The sequence below is a fragment of the Suricata suricatta genome, chromosome 2 (genome assembly GCF_006229205.1).
Source record: "Suricata suricatta isolate VVHF042 chromosome 2, meerkat_22Aug2017_6uvM2_HiC, whole genome shotgun sequence".
Classification (NCBI taxonomy): Eukaryota; Metazoa; Chordata; class Mammalia; order Carnivora; family Herpestidae; genus Suricata; species Suricata suricatta.
The window spans coordinates 55,607,447-55,621,125 of NC_043701.1; the positions used below are offsets into that span (position 1 = coordinate 55,607,447).

Sequence of the window (13,679 nt, forward strand, 5' to 3'; positions counted from 1 at the left end):
CTCTTCAGTCAAAATGGTCGTGAACGGAGCGTTTTGATTAATTAAATATTCCTGTTAAAGCTTTTAGTTTTTATATAATGTGTCTGCTTTCAAAGAAACACTGGGTATAAAAGACAAGAGATGTAGTTAAATCGGTGATGATTAAGAGTCAAGACACTGCAGAATTCTCCGGGCTACTAGGTCATCTCTGGATTGTTTATTAACTCAGTAAACATTCTTATGGGTATGAGGTACTAGGAAGGTGGCCATGGTGTTCTTCATGGAGCTTAGGATCTGGAGGCCAAGATGGCCATGAGGCCGTTCAGTGAAAGATTCTGGAAGATGAGTTCATTATTGATGGTGTGCTGTTGAAACTCAGTACTCTGGGGTGTCATTCACTCTTTACTTCATCGAATCAGCAAAGATTAAAATGGGGACCTGCTGCCCTGGGTCCATAGAGTGAATAGAAATGTGTGGAACGGTTGTCTCCAAGCTTCAGTGAACCCGACAGCCACCAGTCCTGGCTAAAATAAAGGTTCCAGGTGCCACCTCCTAGAGACTTCAGGGATGGCACCTGGGAATCCAAATGCTTTGCAAGCACTGTGGCAAGGCTGGTCTGGGTGGTTCTTGTACTACCCTGGGAATCGGCGCTCTGGATTGGGTGGAACTGTTCTCATGGCATACTTTAAAGATGGCATTTAAACCAGTCTGGGGAGAGCAGTCCAAAACATTAGAATGGTTCTGAGATCGTTAGAGCAAAAAGAGACTGTTGAAAGTCGGGATTGAGACTGTTCAAGCGTTCTCAATCGGGATTCGTGCACTAGCTTTGGAGGGTCTGTAATCCCTTGGAAATCAAATGGTCACTTTTGGGTGTGTGTTTAAGGGTATTTTTCCAGGGAGAGGACCATAACCTTTAACATACTTTTAGAGAGTACTATACCCACCTTCCCCCAAAGTTAAGCCCCAACTCCCAAAGTGTGATTGTGTCATGTGACAGATGAGAAAACCCAACTACTGGAAAACTCCAGGGGGCACCATTCAGGTAGCTGGCTTCTGAGGGTGTCCCCCAGTGCAAGGTGGTTTGGAGGCTCCTTTATTGTTCTACTTTGTTAGCTGGGCTCTTTGAGGGAGATTACCGGAATTTGGAGTGGATCTCATAGTTGATATGTAAATTTAACTCCGGGCTGCCTTTTTTCTTTCTTATTCTAGAACAGCCATTCTTAAAAAACTTGTGTGTTTTGCAATGAATGAGAGTGGATAATCAAGGGAAAGAAATAGAAGTTAAGCAGGCTAGCTGGTGCTCCCATGCGAGGCAGCCAGGATCAGAAGCTTTTCTAGTTACTTGAATTCTAGATCCAGGGACTTTCTGGTACAATACAGAAAGAATTTACATTTCCCTTGCAAATTTGAATTGAGGATAACTAAAAAGATTTCATCTGGTATTTTAACCCTTTTAGTTGGTTAAACAATTGCTTATTTTATTTCGCTGATCATTGTTTTGATTGAACATGGAGGTGTCTGCTAAATGTGGAAAATCAGCAGATGGCTTGACCGAAGAAGGGGCCACCGTGAGTGTTTGCAATCTAGAAAACTTGAGGAAAACATGTTGGAGAGGGTACTTTCATCTTTTCGTTCTTTGTAGGTGCAGCTCATGACTGCAAAAAAAGAACAAGAACCTAAGAGAGTGAAAATTGATGAATGATGAGTCAGGACAATTACCACATGAATAAAGCCAGTGAAAGAGGACCCATTGCACTTGCCTTTAGCGTGGGTTTCAGTATTTCTTAAGCAGCCCCCAGTCTTTGCTGTCTGCAATCTTTGCACCTTTCCTGTGGGATCCAGAGCATGTTCTGATGCTTTTGTTGGTTTTAAAAATGTAGCACAAATGAATTGAAACATTCTCATGATTTAAGAAAGCTTAATGAGTGTGGTTTACCTGAGTGAATTAGGATTTAAGGGGCATATTGGAATTCAGATCATCATAGAGAGGGAAGCAAACATAACTGGCTTCCTGGTCCAGATTACCCTCTGCTTCCAAACTCTGAGTAGGACTTGGGTTTTGAGAAATGGTCATGCTCCTTAAAACATCTAACTGATACTTAACAAACCTTTCCCCTTTTTGGAAAGTCATCCCTGTGCCCTTTTCTATAAATTTGGCCACCAAAGAGGTATTTGTAGATGTGGCTTACACTTGGGTTTCACACTATAAACACAGCTGAAAATCGGGATCTTTACATCACTTAATAACAGATGCCCCCATGGAAATTTGGAGAAAGTCTCATATTATGGATATTTCCCCTCCCATCCCCTTTGACGTGTATAGACAGAATTTGACTGGCTTGTTATGCTGACTGTGTAGTGTTTTTGCAAGGAAACTTGTGGACCAGGGTGTTCCAGATTTTGGACTCAGTACAGCTCTAGCCGGCAGGTGAAGTGGGTTTTTTGGTGAGCTTTCCCCCCACCCCTTCACCCCGACTCTTCCTGAAAGCTGATGGTGCTGTTTTGTTTTAGGCGTTCCTGGTAGCAGAGAGCTGAAGTAATGAGAAAGCATCATGGAGGCCCAGTCCCACAGCTCCACGACCACTGAAAAGAAGAAAGTGGAGAATTCCATAGTGAAATGCTCCACACGAACAGATGTCAGCGAGAAAGCCGTGGCCTCCAGCACCACTTCCAATGGTGAGCGGCCACGGGGATCACTGGCAGCCAAGCCTACAGTCACTTTTGTGTTCTCTGCATTCCTTGTGCATTGAGCATTTGCACCTGGATCAGGGTCTGTTCCTTGATAGGTTAACGAAGGCAAATGGGGGTGGAGAGTGGGGGGTGCTAGATGGGCAGGCTTTAGCCTTCTCTATTTTGGCACTGAAGCTACATGTTTTCTTCCAAATTTTCTAATTTGAGATGTAAATGTGATAGGTTATTTATTATAGGAAGTTCCTGTTGTGGCATTTTGGAAATCATCTTGATTAGCCTGGCAGGAGTTCAAAATACTTTGCATTTCACACGGAGAAGTCTACACTAGTCGGAATAATTAGTTATTAGTTATTACAAAAGACTCAAAAGTTGCCTTGTCAAGATCCAGTGACAAGATCTGCAACCTCCCCCCCTCCCCAACTCTATGGAGTTCATTCAAAAGGATTTTAAAAGCTGTTAATGGTTGGACCTTGAGGTAACACTGCTCTCTGAGATGCAGGTTTTGCTTATAAAAATGGACTTCATTGTGTTCGCAGATAACACATAGCTGCTGCTCCCGTGTGCTGCATTTTTTTTTAAAGCAGTGTTGAGGGGCATTTTAATTCAGGCACAGAGTATTGCAAACAACTTCCAGAGCCCCCTCTGGAAAAAACAGACTGAACAGGTGCAGGGTGACTGCTTCCTTCCCCCGCTCTTTTTCTACTCTCCTAGCCAGTTGGTACCTTTGCTTTTTGTAAATTTCATAGCCTCCCTGGTCTCCGCCCACTCCTTCTACTCCCCTTTTCCGTGTGCCCTTAGGAAGAATAAGCCAGACTTTCCTCCTGGTTTTTGGGCAGTGCAAACCTGGACATACTGATTTCCATGAGCCAACCTAATATCTCCTTCCCTATGGCTTTTATTTTATTTATTCCAAGAAAGACTTTACTGGCTTGGTTTAAAATTTTTTACGTATGGTTGGAGAGTCCAAATCTACTCTGGAAGGTAATTTGCAGCTCAGATTCTTCTACTCTGAAGGCAGACTGCCTCTGCCTCTCCTGACTGGCACTGCCTGAGCTGGCACTGAAGAGCCTCGTCCCTGGCCCCTGTGCCTATCCCTGTCCCTGGCAAGTGTGTGCTGCTCCTGCATTCTCTTCCCAGATGTCAGCAGTGTGCACATCTGGCTTGTCTGGGCCACCGGAGGGGCTGGCATTAAATCTACAGCTAAAGAGTCCAGTTTTGAATTGATCCTTAGGGAGATATATTTATGTTTGAGTTAAAATAATGAATTTACTTTATGTACATATGGAAATTTGTCCATATTTCTCCCTTTATTTGTGGTATTTAATTTTTTTAAGTTTATTTATTTTGAGAAAGAGAGAGTGGGGGAGGAGCAGAGAGAGAGGGAGGGAAAGAATCCCAAGCAGGCTCCGTGCTGTCAGCGCAAAGCCTGACTTAGGGCTCCATCTCAGGAACCAAGAGATCATGACCTGAGCTGAAATCAAGAGTCTTATGCTTAACTGGCCGCCACCCAGGAGCCCCAGGACTGGGGTTTATTTTAATTGACCTGGGTATTTGTGTTATTCTTCCAGTGTGGTTATGGAAGACATCTTTTCTCCTTAAAAAAATCATGTGTTTGTTTTTTCTTCTGGAATTTGTAAAAATTAGACAACTTTATTATTTTAGAAATAGGATCAGTCTGCAGGGAAAGTTGCTTGGTAATTTCAACAGAATAATTTTGTAGGAATAAGCACTTTCTGGGTATTACGGTTCACAAAACATCAACTTTTGGTTATCTTTATGCTTGTGTGTGCATGAGTGAGCATGAGGGTGCGTGGAAGCGTGTGGGTGTGTGAGCATGAGTGTAGAGGAATGTGCCTGTGGGGGGGTGAGGATGGATGAGAATGAGTGTAAATTGGTAGATGAGGTGTGCTATGTGGACCCTCTGTGAGCCACTGTCATTTGTGAATCTCAGCAGAATCCCACTAGTGGTCTGTCTGTCCTTGCGAAGGCGCCGCTGCCTTTGCCCCTCCAACGCGTGTCCGGGAGGGTTTTGGTGCTGCTGTGTCTGTCTTGAGCCATTCAGACTCCGAATTCCTCTCATGAAATTGTTTAGGGTAACTGGGAGCAGAACTAGCTAACCTAATACGGCCCGTGGCAGCCAAGAAGCTACTCAAGAACTTTAGAGAAGTAGCAGTCAGGATTCACGAAGTTGGTCCTGTCGTCTGCAGTAATCATGGAGCCTGAACCCCAATCCCCTGGCTTCCCGCCCTGGTCGGCCTGTGCCCTTGAAGTACACATGGCCTCCTAAATGGGTATAAAACCTGTCCTGTTGGGGGCAAATGCTCATTAGTCAGGTTTGCAGGCCACATGCCTGCCTGAAGGAGAGCTGTCCTGATAATCCTGGAGTTCTGACTGTTTTTCCAGTGTTCCTGTTTCCTTTAAGGGATTTATTAACTTTTATTTTGGGAGAATATAAAGACCCAACCAAGTAAAAGAAAAATGGAAGTGGTGTTTTTATGCATGGATTGCAATTCTTGAAGATTCCAGGGAACCCTGCAAACAGATTTAAAGACAGGAACAGACCTTTCTCTTCCTAATTGGCTTATGTAAGCGGTGCTAATAATTTTAAGGTCTTTCTACCAGAGTCCTCTGCAGGTTTTACCTATCGAGTTCTGAGCCTCTTTATTGCCCTAGGATCATGTGCCAGGGGCTGGAATGACCCAGCCTTTTCTCTGTTCTGCAAACTCTTACCTGGTGTCATGCTTCCCGCCACACTTCTCTGTGTTTGTACAGCTAGCCTGGGAGCTTTGGTCTGGGTTTGGTTTGGGTTGTAGAGCACGTGGGGGTACTGGCAGGTAGCTGTCATTGCCGAGGTCATTTTTCCTTTTGCCTCTTCTGTTTCCTTTTCTCTCTTTTCTCTTTATAAACATTTCAGAGGTGCTTGGATGCCTGCACTGAGGCTGTTGACAAAAAGGAAATGAAAATCATTTGGATCCTATCAAGGTAGTAGTGATGGCTACCGTGTCGGGGAGGCATTCTTTGGGTTTCTTTACAAAGCTCTGGAATTCAGAGCAGTCAAAGATGAGTTTAGCATCAAGAACCAAAATGCATGCATTACATGCATTTTTTTCTCCCATCCACAATTTCAAGGGTTAAAATAAAAATAAAAGAAGCAAACAAAAAAGTTTCATTACTAGTGCTGTGTTAGGTTGACTTAATTAACTTTTCCAGCCATTATGTGCTACAATTTGTTCCTGATTGTGAGCTTTCCAGCCAAACCACTCACATTCCACTGCATGTCCTCACAGATCTGTTTTCTTCATTTCCTCCGCTGAGTATGTACTCCTACAATAACATTCATACAGGGTTTTGTTTAAACACACACATTCACACAGCTAAAATGTAGGGTTCAAACACTGAACAGCCTTCTAAATAGGCATTTGCTGCTTAACACTGACATTTAAAATGGCACAAGTGAAAAACTGCTATGAATCTTATATTGGAAAAGGACAAGCCATGTTTGATTTTTGTTACACGTAAGAACTGGTATGGATGTAGAAAGTATTCGGTATTCTAATGCAGGAACCACAGTGTGTGTTTCATGTGCCATAGTTTAACCTTCAGTCTTGTTTGTTAAACATAAATGACAGAAGAAAATACTTAGTTTTCTGGATTTTTGTTAAGTGCAATTGTGACAAGGGTTATTTTTGGCATCTAATATGCATATATAAACACTCCATTATTACGTGCCACTGTTTACTTAAAAACCTCCAAATGAGTTAATATGCTAGCACTGCAAGTAAAAAGCCTTAATAATCTCTTTGTTGCTGGTATGGATTCATTACTTTCCAAGCTACCTGTTGTGTTTTGTAAATAGTAAATGGTTTTTAATCCAGATATTCCAATGTTTTAAATATTATCCTTATCCTGAAACATTTCCTTCCATGACTTGCCAATACTGACTTTTCAGTTTGAAATGTTTTCCATCAATTTGGCCTATGATTTTTTTAAAGGAGCAATTTGATATTTCTTATTAACCTACTACTCTGCTTTAAAAAAGGAATGGCACTAATGAACGTGTGTAGGCCATGGTCTCAGAGATTTTTTATTGACTCTGATGGTTATTGGGAACATACCTTAAAGTGATAGGAAGTAGAAATTATTATCTTAATGGTGATGCAATATGACACCAAAGTTGATAGATTAATAATGGAGAGGAAGTTCTCTGTTTTCTTTGTTTCTTTTAAAAGGAAGGGCTTGGTCCTCTTATGTTTAAAAAAAAAAAAATCTTCCAGATTTGTAAGGGGAGAGTTGTGGTCTACACGTGGGTAAGGAGATACTTTTATTTTTACTATAACCTTTCGTTACTTCCTGGCCTTGCGATTTTCTTTCAAACTGTCCAGTTACACCTATCAGTGTTAATTGTGCTTATCAGTTGGTCTCCTGGTTCAGTGTTTTGTTGGGAATTTGGAATTCTGTTCTCCACCATAAGCTCTTGTCTCCTTGACTTTTTTTTTTTAATGGTAAGAGACGACGTGCTTCATTCTACTCAGAAATTGTGGGGAGTTTGAACTATATAGACAATAGGTTGTGAGTTTTAGGTTTCTTGCCCCTTTAGATGTTCAACCCTTTTTTTTTTCTTGGCCACATTTTGTTTCCTGGCACATGACAGATGGATGGGAAGGGCTGTCAGAAATAATGGATTTCAAATTATAGCATGTTGGTTAGGAGAACCCACAGGTTTGGGGATGTGAAAGCTTGGATTGAACTCTGGCAGCAGGACTAGACTAGATGTGTGGGTGTGGGCAAATTAACTCCTCAAAGTCTCAGTTTCCTCATCTGTTTAGGAAGAAAGTAATTAGACCCACTTCACAGGATCTTTAGGGGATTAAGTGAGGCAATGCTGTACCATTCAATATGCCCCGAACCGAACAAGAGCTCAGCAAATGTCAGCCCTTATTATTGGGCAGACCATGTAGATGAGTTAAACGTTATGAATCCAAAACAAAAGGATTGTGTTTTCTTGAAAATACACATAGGTTTTGAAATTAAGGGAAAAATGTTTGGTAAAAGTAATTTTGAATTTGCTGGTTTCTGAAAAATAGTTCAAGATGTTTCGCAAATCCTGACTGTGACCAAGTCTGCTAGTCTTAAGGAAGGATGGATAACGAAACCATAGTTTTTGTTGTGTAGCATTCTTCTAAATGCATTCTTCTGGAAGCCAGAAAATAGGGAGGAGAGTTTTGAGAATATTTATTTTTCTGGGGTAAAGTGTTTCCTGTTTATGAGGTGGTTTGTGTTGTATTAGAGTTTGATTTTAAATGTTTTTTAAAAGGAGTTTTCACCTTTTTAAACCAACTAACTAATGATAGGTAATCTGATTCTAATAAGAGACCGGGCTGTCTTCAGCTCCAAACTCATGTGTCCCTGAACCCGGCAACCTCTGATTCTGATTTTGGCTGGGTATATCGCCTTTCCTGCAGTCACCCAGGCTTGAAACCGCACCGTCACCTTTGACCCCTCTGTCTCTCATGCTTCCCACATCCTACCAGTTTTGAAGTCCTGGTAGATTTTCCTCTGTAATTATTCACTCTTGGTTTCCTTCAGGCCACCCTACTGCACTGTGTTATTTAAAACCTACTACCTCATGCCTAGACAGTTAAAGTAACCTTCCATCCACTTACCTTGCCTTTTTTTCTCGGCTCTTGTCATTTATGGGACTTGCTCCTGCCAAATTAATCTTTTTACTGTTTTGCTTATGCCACACCCCTCCTCTAGAACTTTCAGTGATTCCCAGCTAGATAAAGGATACAGTTCAAAATCTTTTGATTGACATTTAGATATCTTCCAGAGGCTGACCGCAGTCTTTCTAGTCTGACATGCTGCTACTGTACTGTCTCATCTGTAACCCATCTTTTAGGTAAATTGAAGGGCTCTTTGCCTTCTTTTGCATGTTCTTTTTCCATAGAATAGTTTAAGTTCTTCTCAGATGTGACTGGGTCTTCAGTTTCTTTCTTTCTATGCAGTCTTGTGTCCTTTCGGGAACTACCTACTAATGCTTGATTTTTTTGGCATTTTATTTATTATCATTATTTTCATTAGTAGACTGTAGTTTAGAGAAGTTTTAGAGTTATAGCAAAATTGAGCAGAAAGTACAGAGGGTTCCTGTACACCCCCTTCCTCCCTAGATTCCCCTATGAACCATTATTGGTCCACTATTATTAACTAAAGCCCATAGTTTCCATTAGGGGCCACACCTTACATTGGACTTTCTGTGGGTTTGGACAAATGTCTAATGACATGTAGCCACCATTACAGTATCATACAGAATAGTTTCACTGCCCCTAAAAATTCTCTGTGCTCCACATATTTACCCCTCCTCCCTCCAAAATACTTAATTTTTACCATTCAGTTAAAACTTTTTGAAAGGGGCACCTGGTTTGCCCCCCACTTCAGTGTTTTGTGGGAGGGCCATAGCAGATACTCGGGGAGACTTCAAGATGCGAATGGAGCACAGGTACTAATGCCGAGGTTTGAATCCCCGCTCTGCCACTTCGTAGCTGTGTGGTCTTAGGCTAATTACTTAACATCTCTGAGGCTGGCACGGTGAGTACCCAACATGTCAGCTATTGCTGGTAATAGGAAGAGGCTCTTCTGGGCATAAGTTGGCAGGATTTCATTCATGGACACATTTCAACTTGCTCTTTCAGCACAACATCATTTGGAAATAATCTAGGGGTGGACAAGCTTTAATCTGATCAAGAGAATTAGAGGGTGCTGATTTACAGAAAACCCTGAAAATGTGGTCCTCAGGACCTGGCTTCACAGCAAGTGAGCAGATAACAGGAGCTGGGATCAGTAAACTACCTCGAATGCCTGGTCCTCAAATTGGCACAAGTTTGGATATAACTAATCAGGTGCTTTCAGGTCTACTTCTCATTCATAAATATTCATTCAAATTATGGGATGAAATCAGTAATTCTATGCCAATGGGCTTCCCTGAGGGCAAGGCTCCTTTTTCTCATTTATATAGTTATTGGATTTCTCCTCTAAATGGACAATTGTTGGACTCTCAGAGAAATCAGGAGCGAGTATCAAGCCCATCTTGCCACAGCCTTCCAAAGTTGGGGGTAAAAAGCCACAACATGATGTGTTCCGCTTGCGGAAAGTTTCTGGGCTGCCTTGATTACTTGTGATCGAGTGATGTGGTTATTCCACATTGGCAGAAATAAACTGGTCAGAATCAGAAACCGTAACCTTAGCAGTAACAGCTCAGGGCCAAACAAAATGGCGCTTGTGGGTGGGCCGTCTCCCAGTGGGGAGTCAGCTGTGGGGGTGCCTTCCCCCTCACATTGCTTCGGCCCAGGTGGGCGGAGGGCTGGTGCTTGCCGGCAGCTCGCAAGTTGCGATGCCCGAGGATTGCCTTCCGGAGCACTGGACCCACAAGGGTCCCAGCCAGAGAAGGAGGCCGGGTGATGGTAAAAGCAAACATCTCCGTGTTATCTTGTTACATGGAAATCTTTCCAAATATATCTGCTGCAGTTCATATTCATTTAAAAAAACTGACATGCCGCACAATTCACTTTTTCTTTGTGTGCTTCTAGGAGTTGTGACAAATCTCTAAAGTCACGTAACCAGCACCACAATCTAGAACACACAGCAGTTCCGGCACCCGGCCCCCCATTTTGACAAGCACTTGTTTTATAAACTTGGCTCAGCAATACATACCATCAGAGTCACCAGTAATGACAGAAAGTTCTAGAGCAGCAGTAGCGCCTGGACATTATGTTTATTTCATATTTTTAAAAAGTCCATGACTTTTTTTTAGGCTTTGTTAACATTACTTACTGTTAGGTTTTTTTTTTTTTCCCTTTTTTTTTAATACATCATGTTGAATTGGTAGTACAAATAAAACGTTCTTGAAAATTGTCCAGAAGTGTATGACCTAGTGTCTTTGCCAGTCTGTCTTATTTTTTTATTATTTTTTTGACTGTCCAGTCAATGTATTGTTCCCTTTCAGGCCTATTTAAAATGTCTTTTTACTTAAAACTACAAGGCACTCATAGTAATGAGGGCTTTTTCTGCTGTTTTGCCTCTGTGAATTAATTGCACGAGAACATTATAACATTTAATGCAGCTCCAAACGAGAGAAGAAAAAAGTATCAAAGCCTTTGTTAAATCTGTTTTCTTTCTTCTTCTTTTTCCTTATTTATTTATTTATTTATTTATTTTTGGTAGCCTCACTCTCTTTCCCCTCTAATTTTATAGATGGGATTTCGTATCGGGTAGAGGAAATTTTTATATACAAGTTACTCCCACTCTGACTTAGACTGCTACTTTTCTTTTCCTTTTTCACTCTTTTTATTTCCCCCTTTCTTTGACTCTTTCCTCTTCTCGGGCTCTCTCTCCCTCTCTCTCTCTCTCTCTCCCCTCTTTGGTTGTAGAAAGTTGAGTTCCATCCCAATTATTAAACCTTAGGAGACCATTCCCACATGGTTCCGTAAATGGTAGCTTCATCCCGTGTCCCTTTCATCTTTCCCCCTGCTCTCTGGCTTGACAGTTGAAAAGGTCTGGCTGTGCCACACAATGGTTTGATTGGTTTCTCTGGGGGAGACTTTTCCCTGGCTCATCATTCGCCAGGCAGGTGGACCAGAAAGTCTCTTGATTCTTTTGTTGCCTCTCAGAGTCTGAGGTCTTTGACTGAATAAATCCGCCGTCATGGGATAATTTGCTAAAAGGAGCCTGGAAGATGTGAGAGAAAAGCCTCACGACTTGGGTGCTGCATTAATGAAGTCACGGAGCCTTGGAGTTTGCAATTGAAAAATGACCAGGAATGCAGTGGGTGGAGACGGGCTTCTTTTATTTCCCATAATAAACTTTTAGTTCTATCATTTCAAGCATGCCCGGCCCTCAGCTTGCCTGCCAGCCGAGTGTGTTCGCATTTGCACCCCAGTTTGAGGGGACAGCCCTGTCCGGCTGAAAGCCTTTTGGGCGCTGTGTCTAGTTAGTCATTAGATTATTACCAGTGGATGGGAAGAATTCCATATGACAGGACTAAGGTTGAGTTAACACAGGACGAAAAGTAATTTACAGATAGGCTGTCCCCAGCCATCTTTGTAGCCCCTGATAAGGTTTCATTTCAGAATGGATAGGCGACATTTCCACTCACAGGCCCATTCCGGGACACCTGTGATAACAGCTTCTGGATCCTAATTGAAATTGGTTTCAAAATGGATTTTCACTTTTCTCTGTCTGTGGAAAATATTGAATGGACTCAGAGCTGCCACAGAGAACCCCGGACCTTGGAAAATGGAGCGGGAAGCCAGGATCATCTTTCATAACAGTGTCGATGATATGACACTTTTGTTATCTGTCTTATTAATGAAATCATTGATCACCTGATGAGGGAGATAATAAACTACGTTGCACCGTGTTCACAAAGCTCAATTAGATTCGTATTACAAACAAGGAGGGTGTGTGTGTGTGTGTGTGTGTGTGTGTGTGTGTGTGTAAAACAAACAATGGAGCTAAAGTAGTTAAAGGTCACTTAAAACTTTTCATTCCCAAAGGGACCATTTCAGATCAGGACATCGTGATGGCAGTCCCAGTCATTTTGAAATTATCGAGGCCAATATGGTATTCCAGGACCTTCCTTTTGGCCAATGAGGAATAACCATCGTTTTTAGTAAAGATTGATTAAGTGAAATTCAGAAGTTGATGGAGGGGAGGGGTGGGGGGAGGGAAGTTCTGAATTAAGCGCTTTGGAATGGACAGAATGGGAAAAACAAAATCCTCAGAACCTCTTCCCTCCCCATGGTGAAGGGATTTGGGGTTTGTCCTGGGTACGTACAGTGGATAAGGAAGACCAAACTGAAAGAAAAGTCGCTTATTGTCTGCTCCACTCTTAAAGCGCTTTGGGAATCCTAGTAAGATGGGAATTAGGTTTGGATTTAACGAGGTTGCTCTATTGTTTGGTGTCCGGCTGCCCTGGAATGTGCTCTCTGTTCCTCCCCAAGGAGGGGAAGAGATGCTGATGTCTGCTCATGTTTCACGGTGAACTGTATTCCTAGGTGTTTCTCCTTCCTCAGTGCCAGCAAGGATCAATCCAGTCCCATCTAGGCTTGAAAGGGGAGCCGTGATCAAAGGCTCTAATGATGTCACTGATCTCTGGTGATTGATTAGGAACAGAAGTTCTGGGGAATTCTGCCTTATAATTCCTTATATTTCCTTATCACTTCAAATTCATTAGTGTCTACCATTAGGGTATCTAGTTCCTGATCTGCAAAATTACAAAAACGAATGGTAGAGAAAACGGTGGAATTTTCTTCTAGATCTATTTTTAAGTTCATTGGAACCATGGCTACATTTTATAAGCAACCTTCCCCTTTAAGTATACTGCAAAGATATAGAATTCCTTATATAAATTGGAATCAGTATTTTGGGATTCTGCAAATAAGTTGGGACTGTCTTTGGGAGTAAAACCATTTACACTGTTCCCAAAGCAGTTTAATTATATGTAGGTAATTATGCCTTAGGCAGCTCATCAGTAAATATATTTAAATGTTTTCTTATCTTGGAAATTTAAGATTTTAGGACTTAAAAAGTCCTTTTAGTTATTTTTAATGAACTAGTTAACATTTTCCTCTTGCGGGTCAAAAATAAAAATTAATGCATTCCATGCCAAGAGGTGAGAAACTGAGACACTTGGGAAAGAGTCAACTTGGGAGGAAATACTAATAATGATTCAAAATTTAAAAAGCAACAAGAGAGCGAGAGAGCTCTTTCTGGAAGCGTGCTTAGCCGTACTGTAACTGTTGGCTTAGGCCCACCTAGAGTAGGGATTGATTGCCAAAGCATTGGAAAAAATTCTGTTTTGGAAGACACTGAAGCCCAAGAAAGAAAAGTTGAGTGGAAAATGGAGAATGTACACGATGATTACAGTTACTGTTACCTTGTACAGCTTATTCTGGGATCAAGGACTATTGCTTCATGCTTGCTTATAGCTAATTCCTTTCACAGAAAACTTCATT

The 13,679-nt window shown here is 41.8% G+C and overlaps 1 protein-coding gene across 1 annotated transcript in view; it reads left to right on the plus strand.

The window, feature by feature from the left end:
• Positions 1-2,531: 2,531 nt before the first annotated feature.
• GLI3 (GLI family zinc finger 3) overlaps positions 2,532-13,679 on the plus strand; it is a 266,246-nt gene continuing 255,098 nt past the window's right edge. Inside the window, exon 1 of the mRNA XM_029926644.1 lies at positions 2,532-2,655. Within this exon, the coding sequence (XP_029782504.1) occupies positions 2,532-2,655 (124 nt within the window). The remainder of the gene's footprint in view (positions 2,656-13,679) is intronic.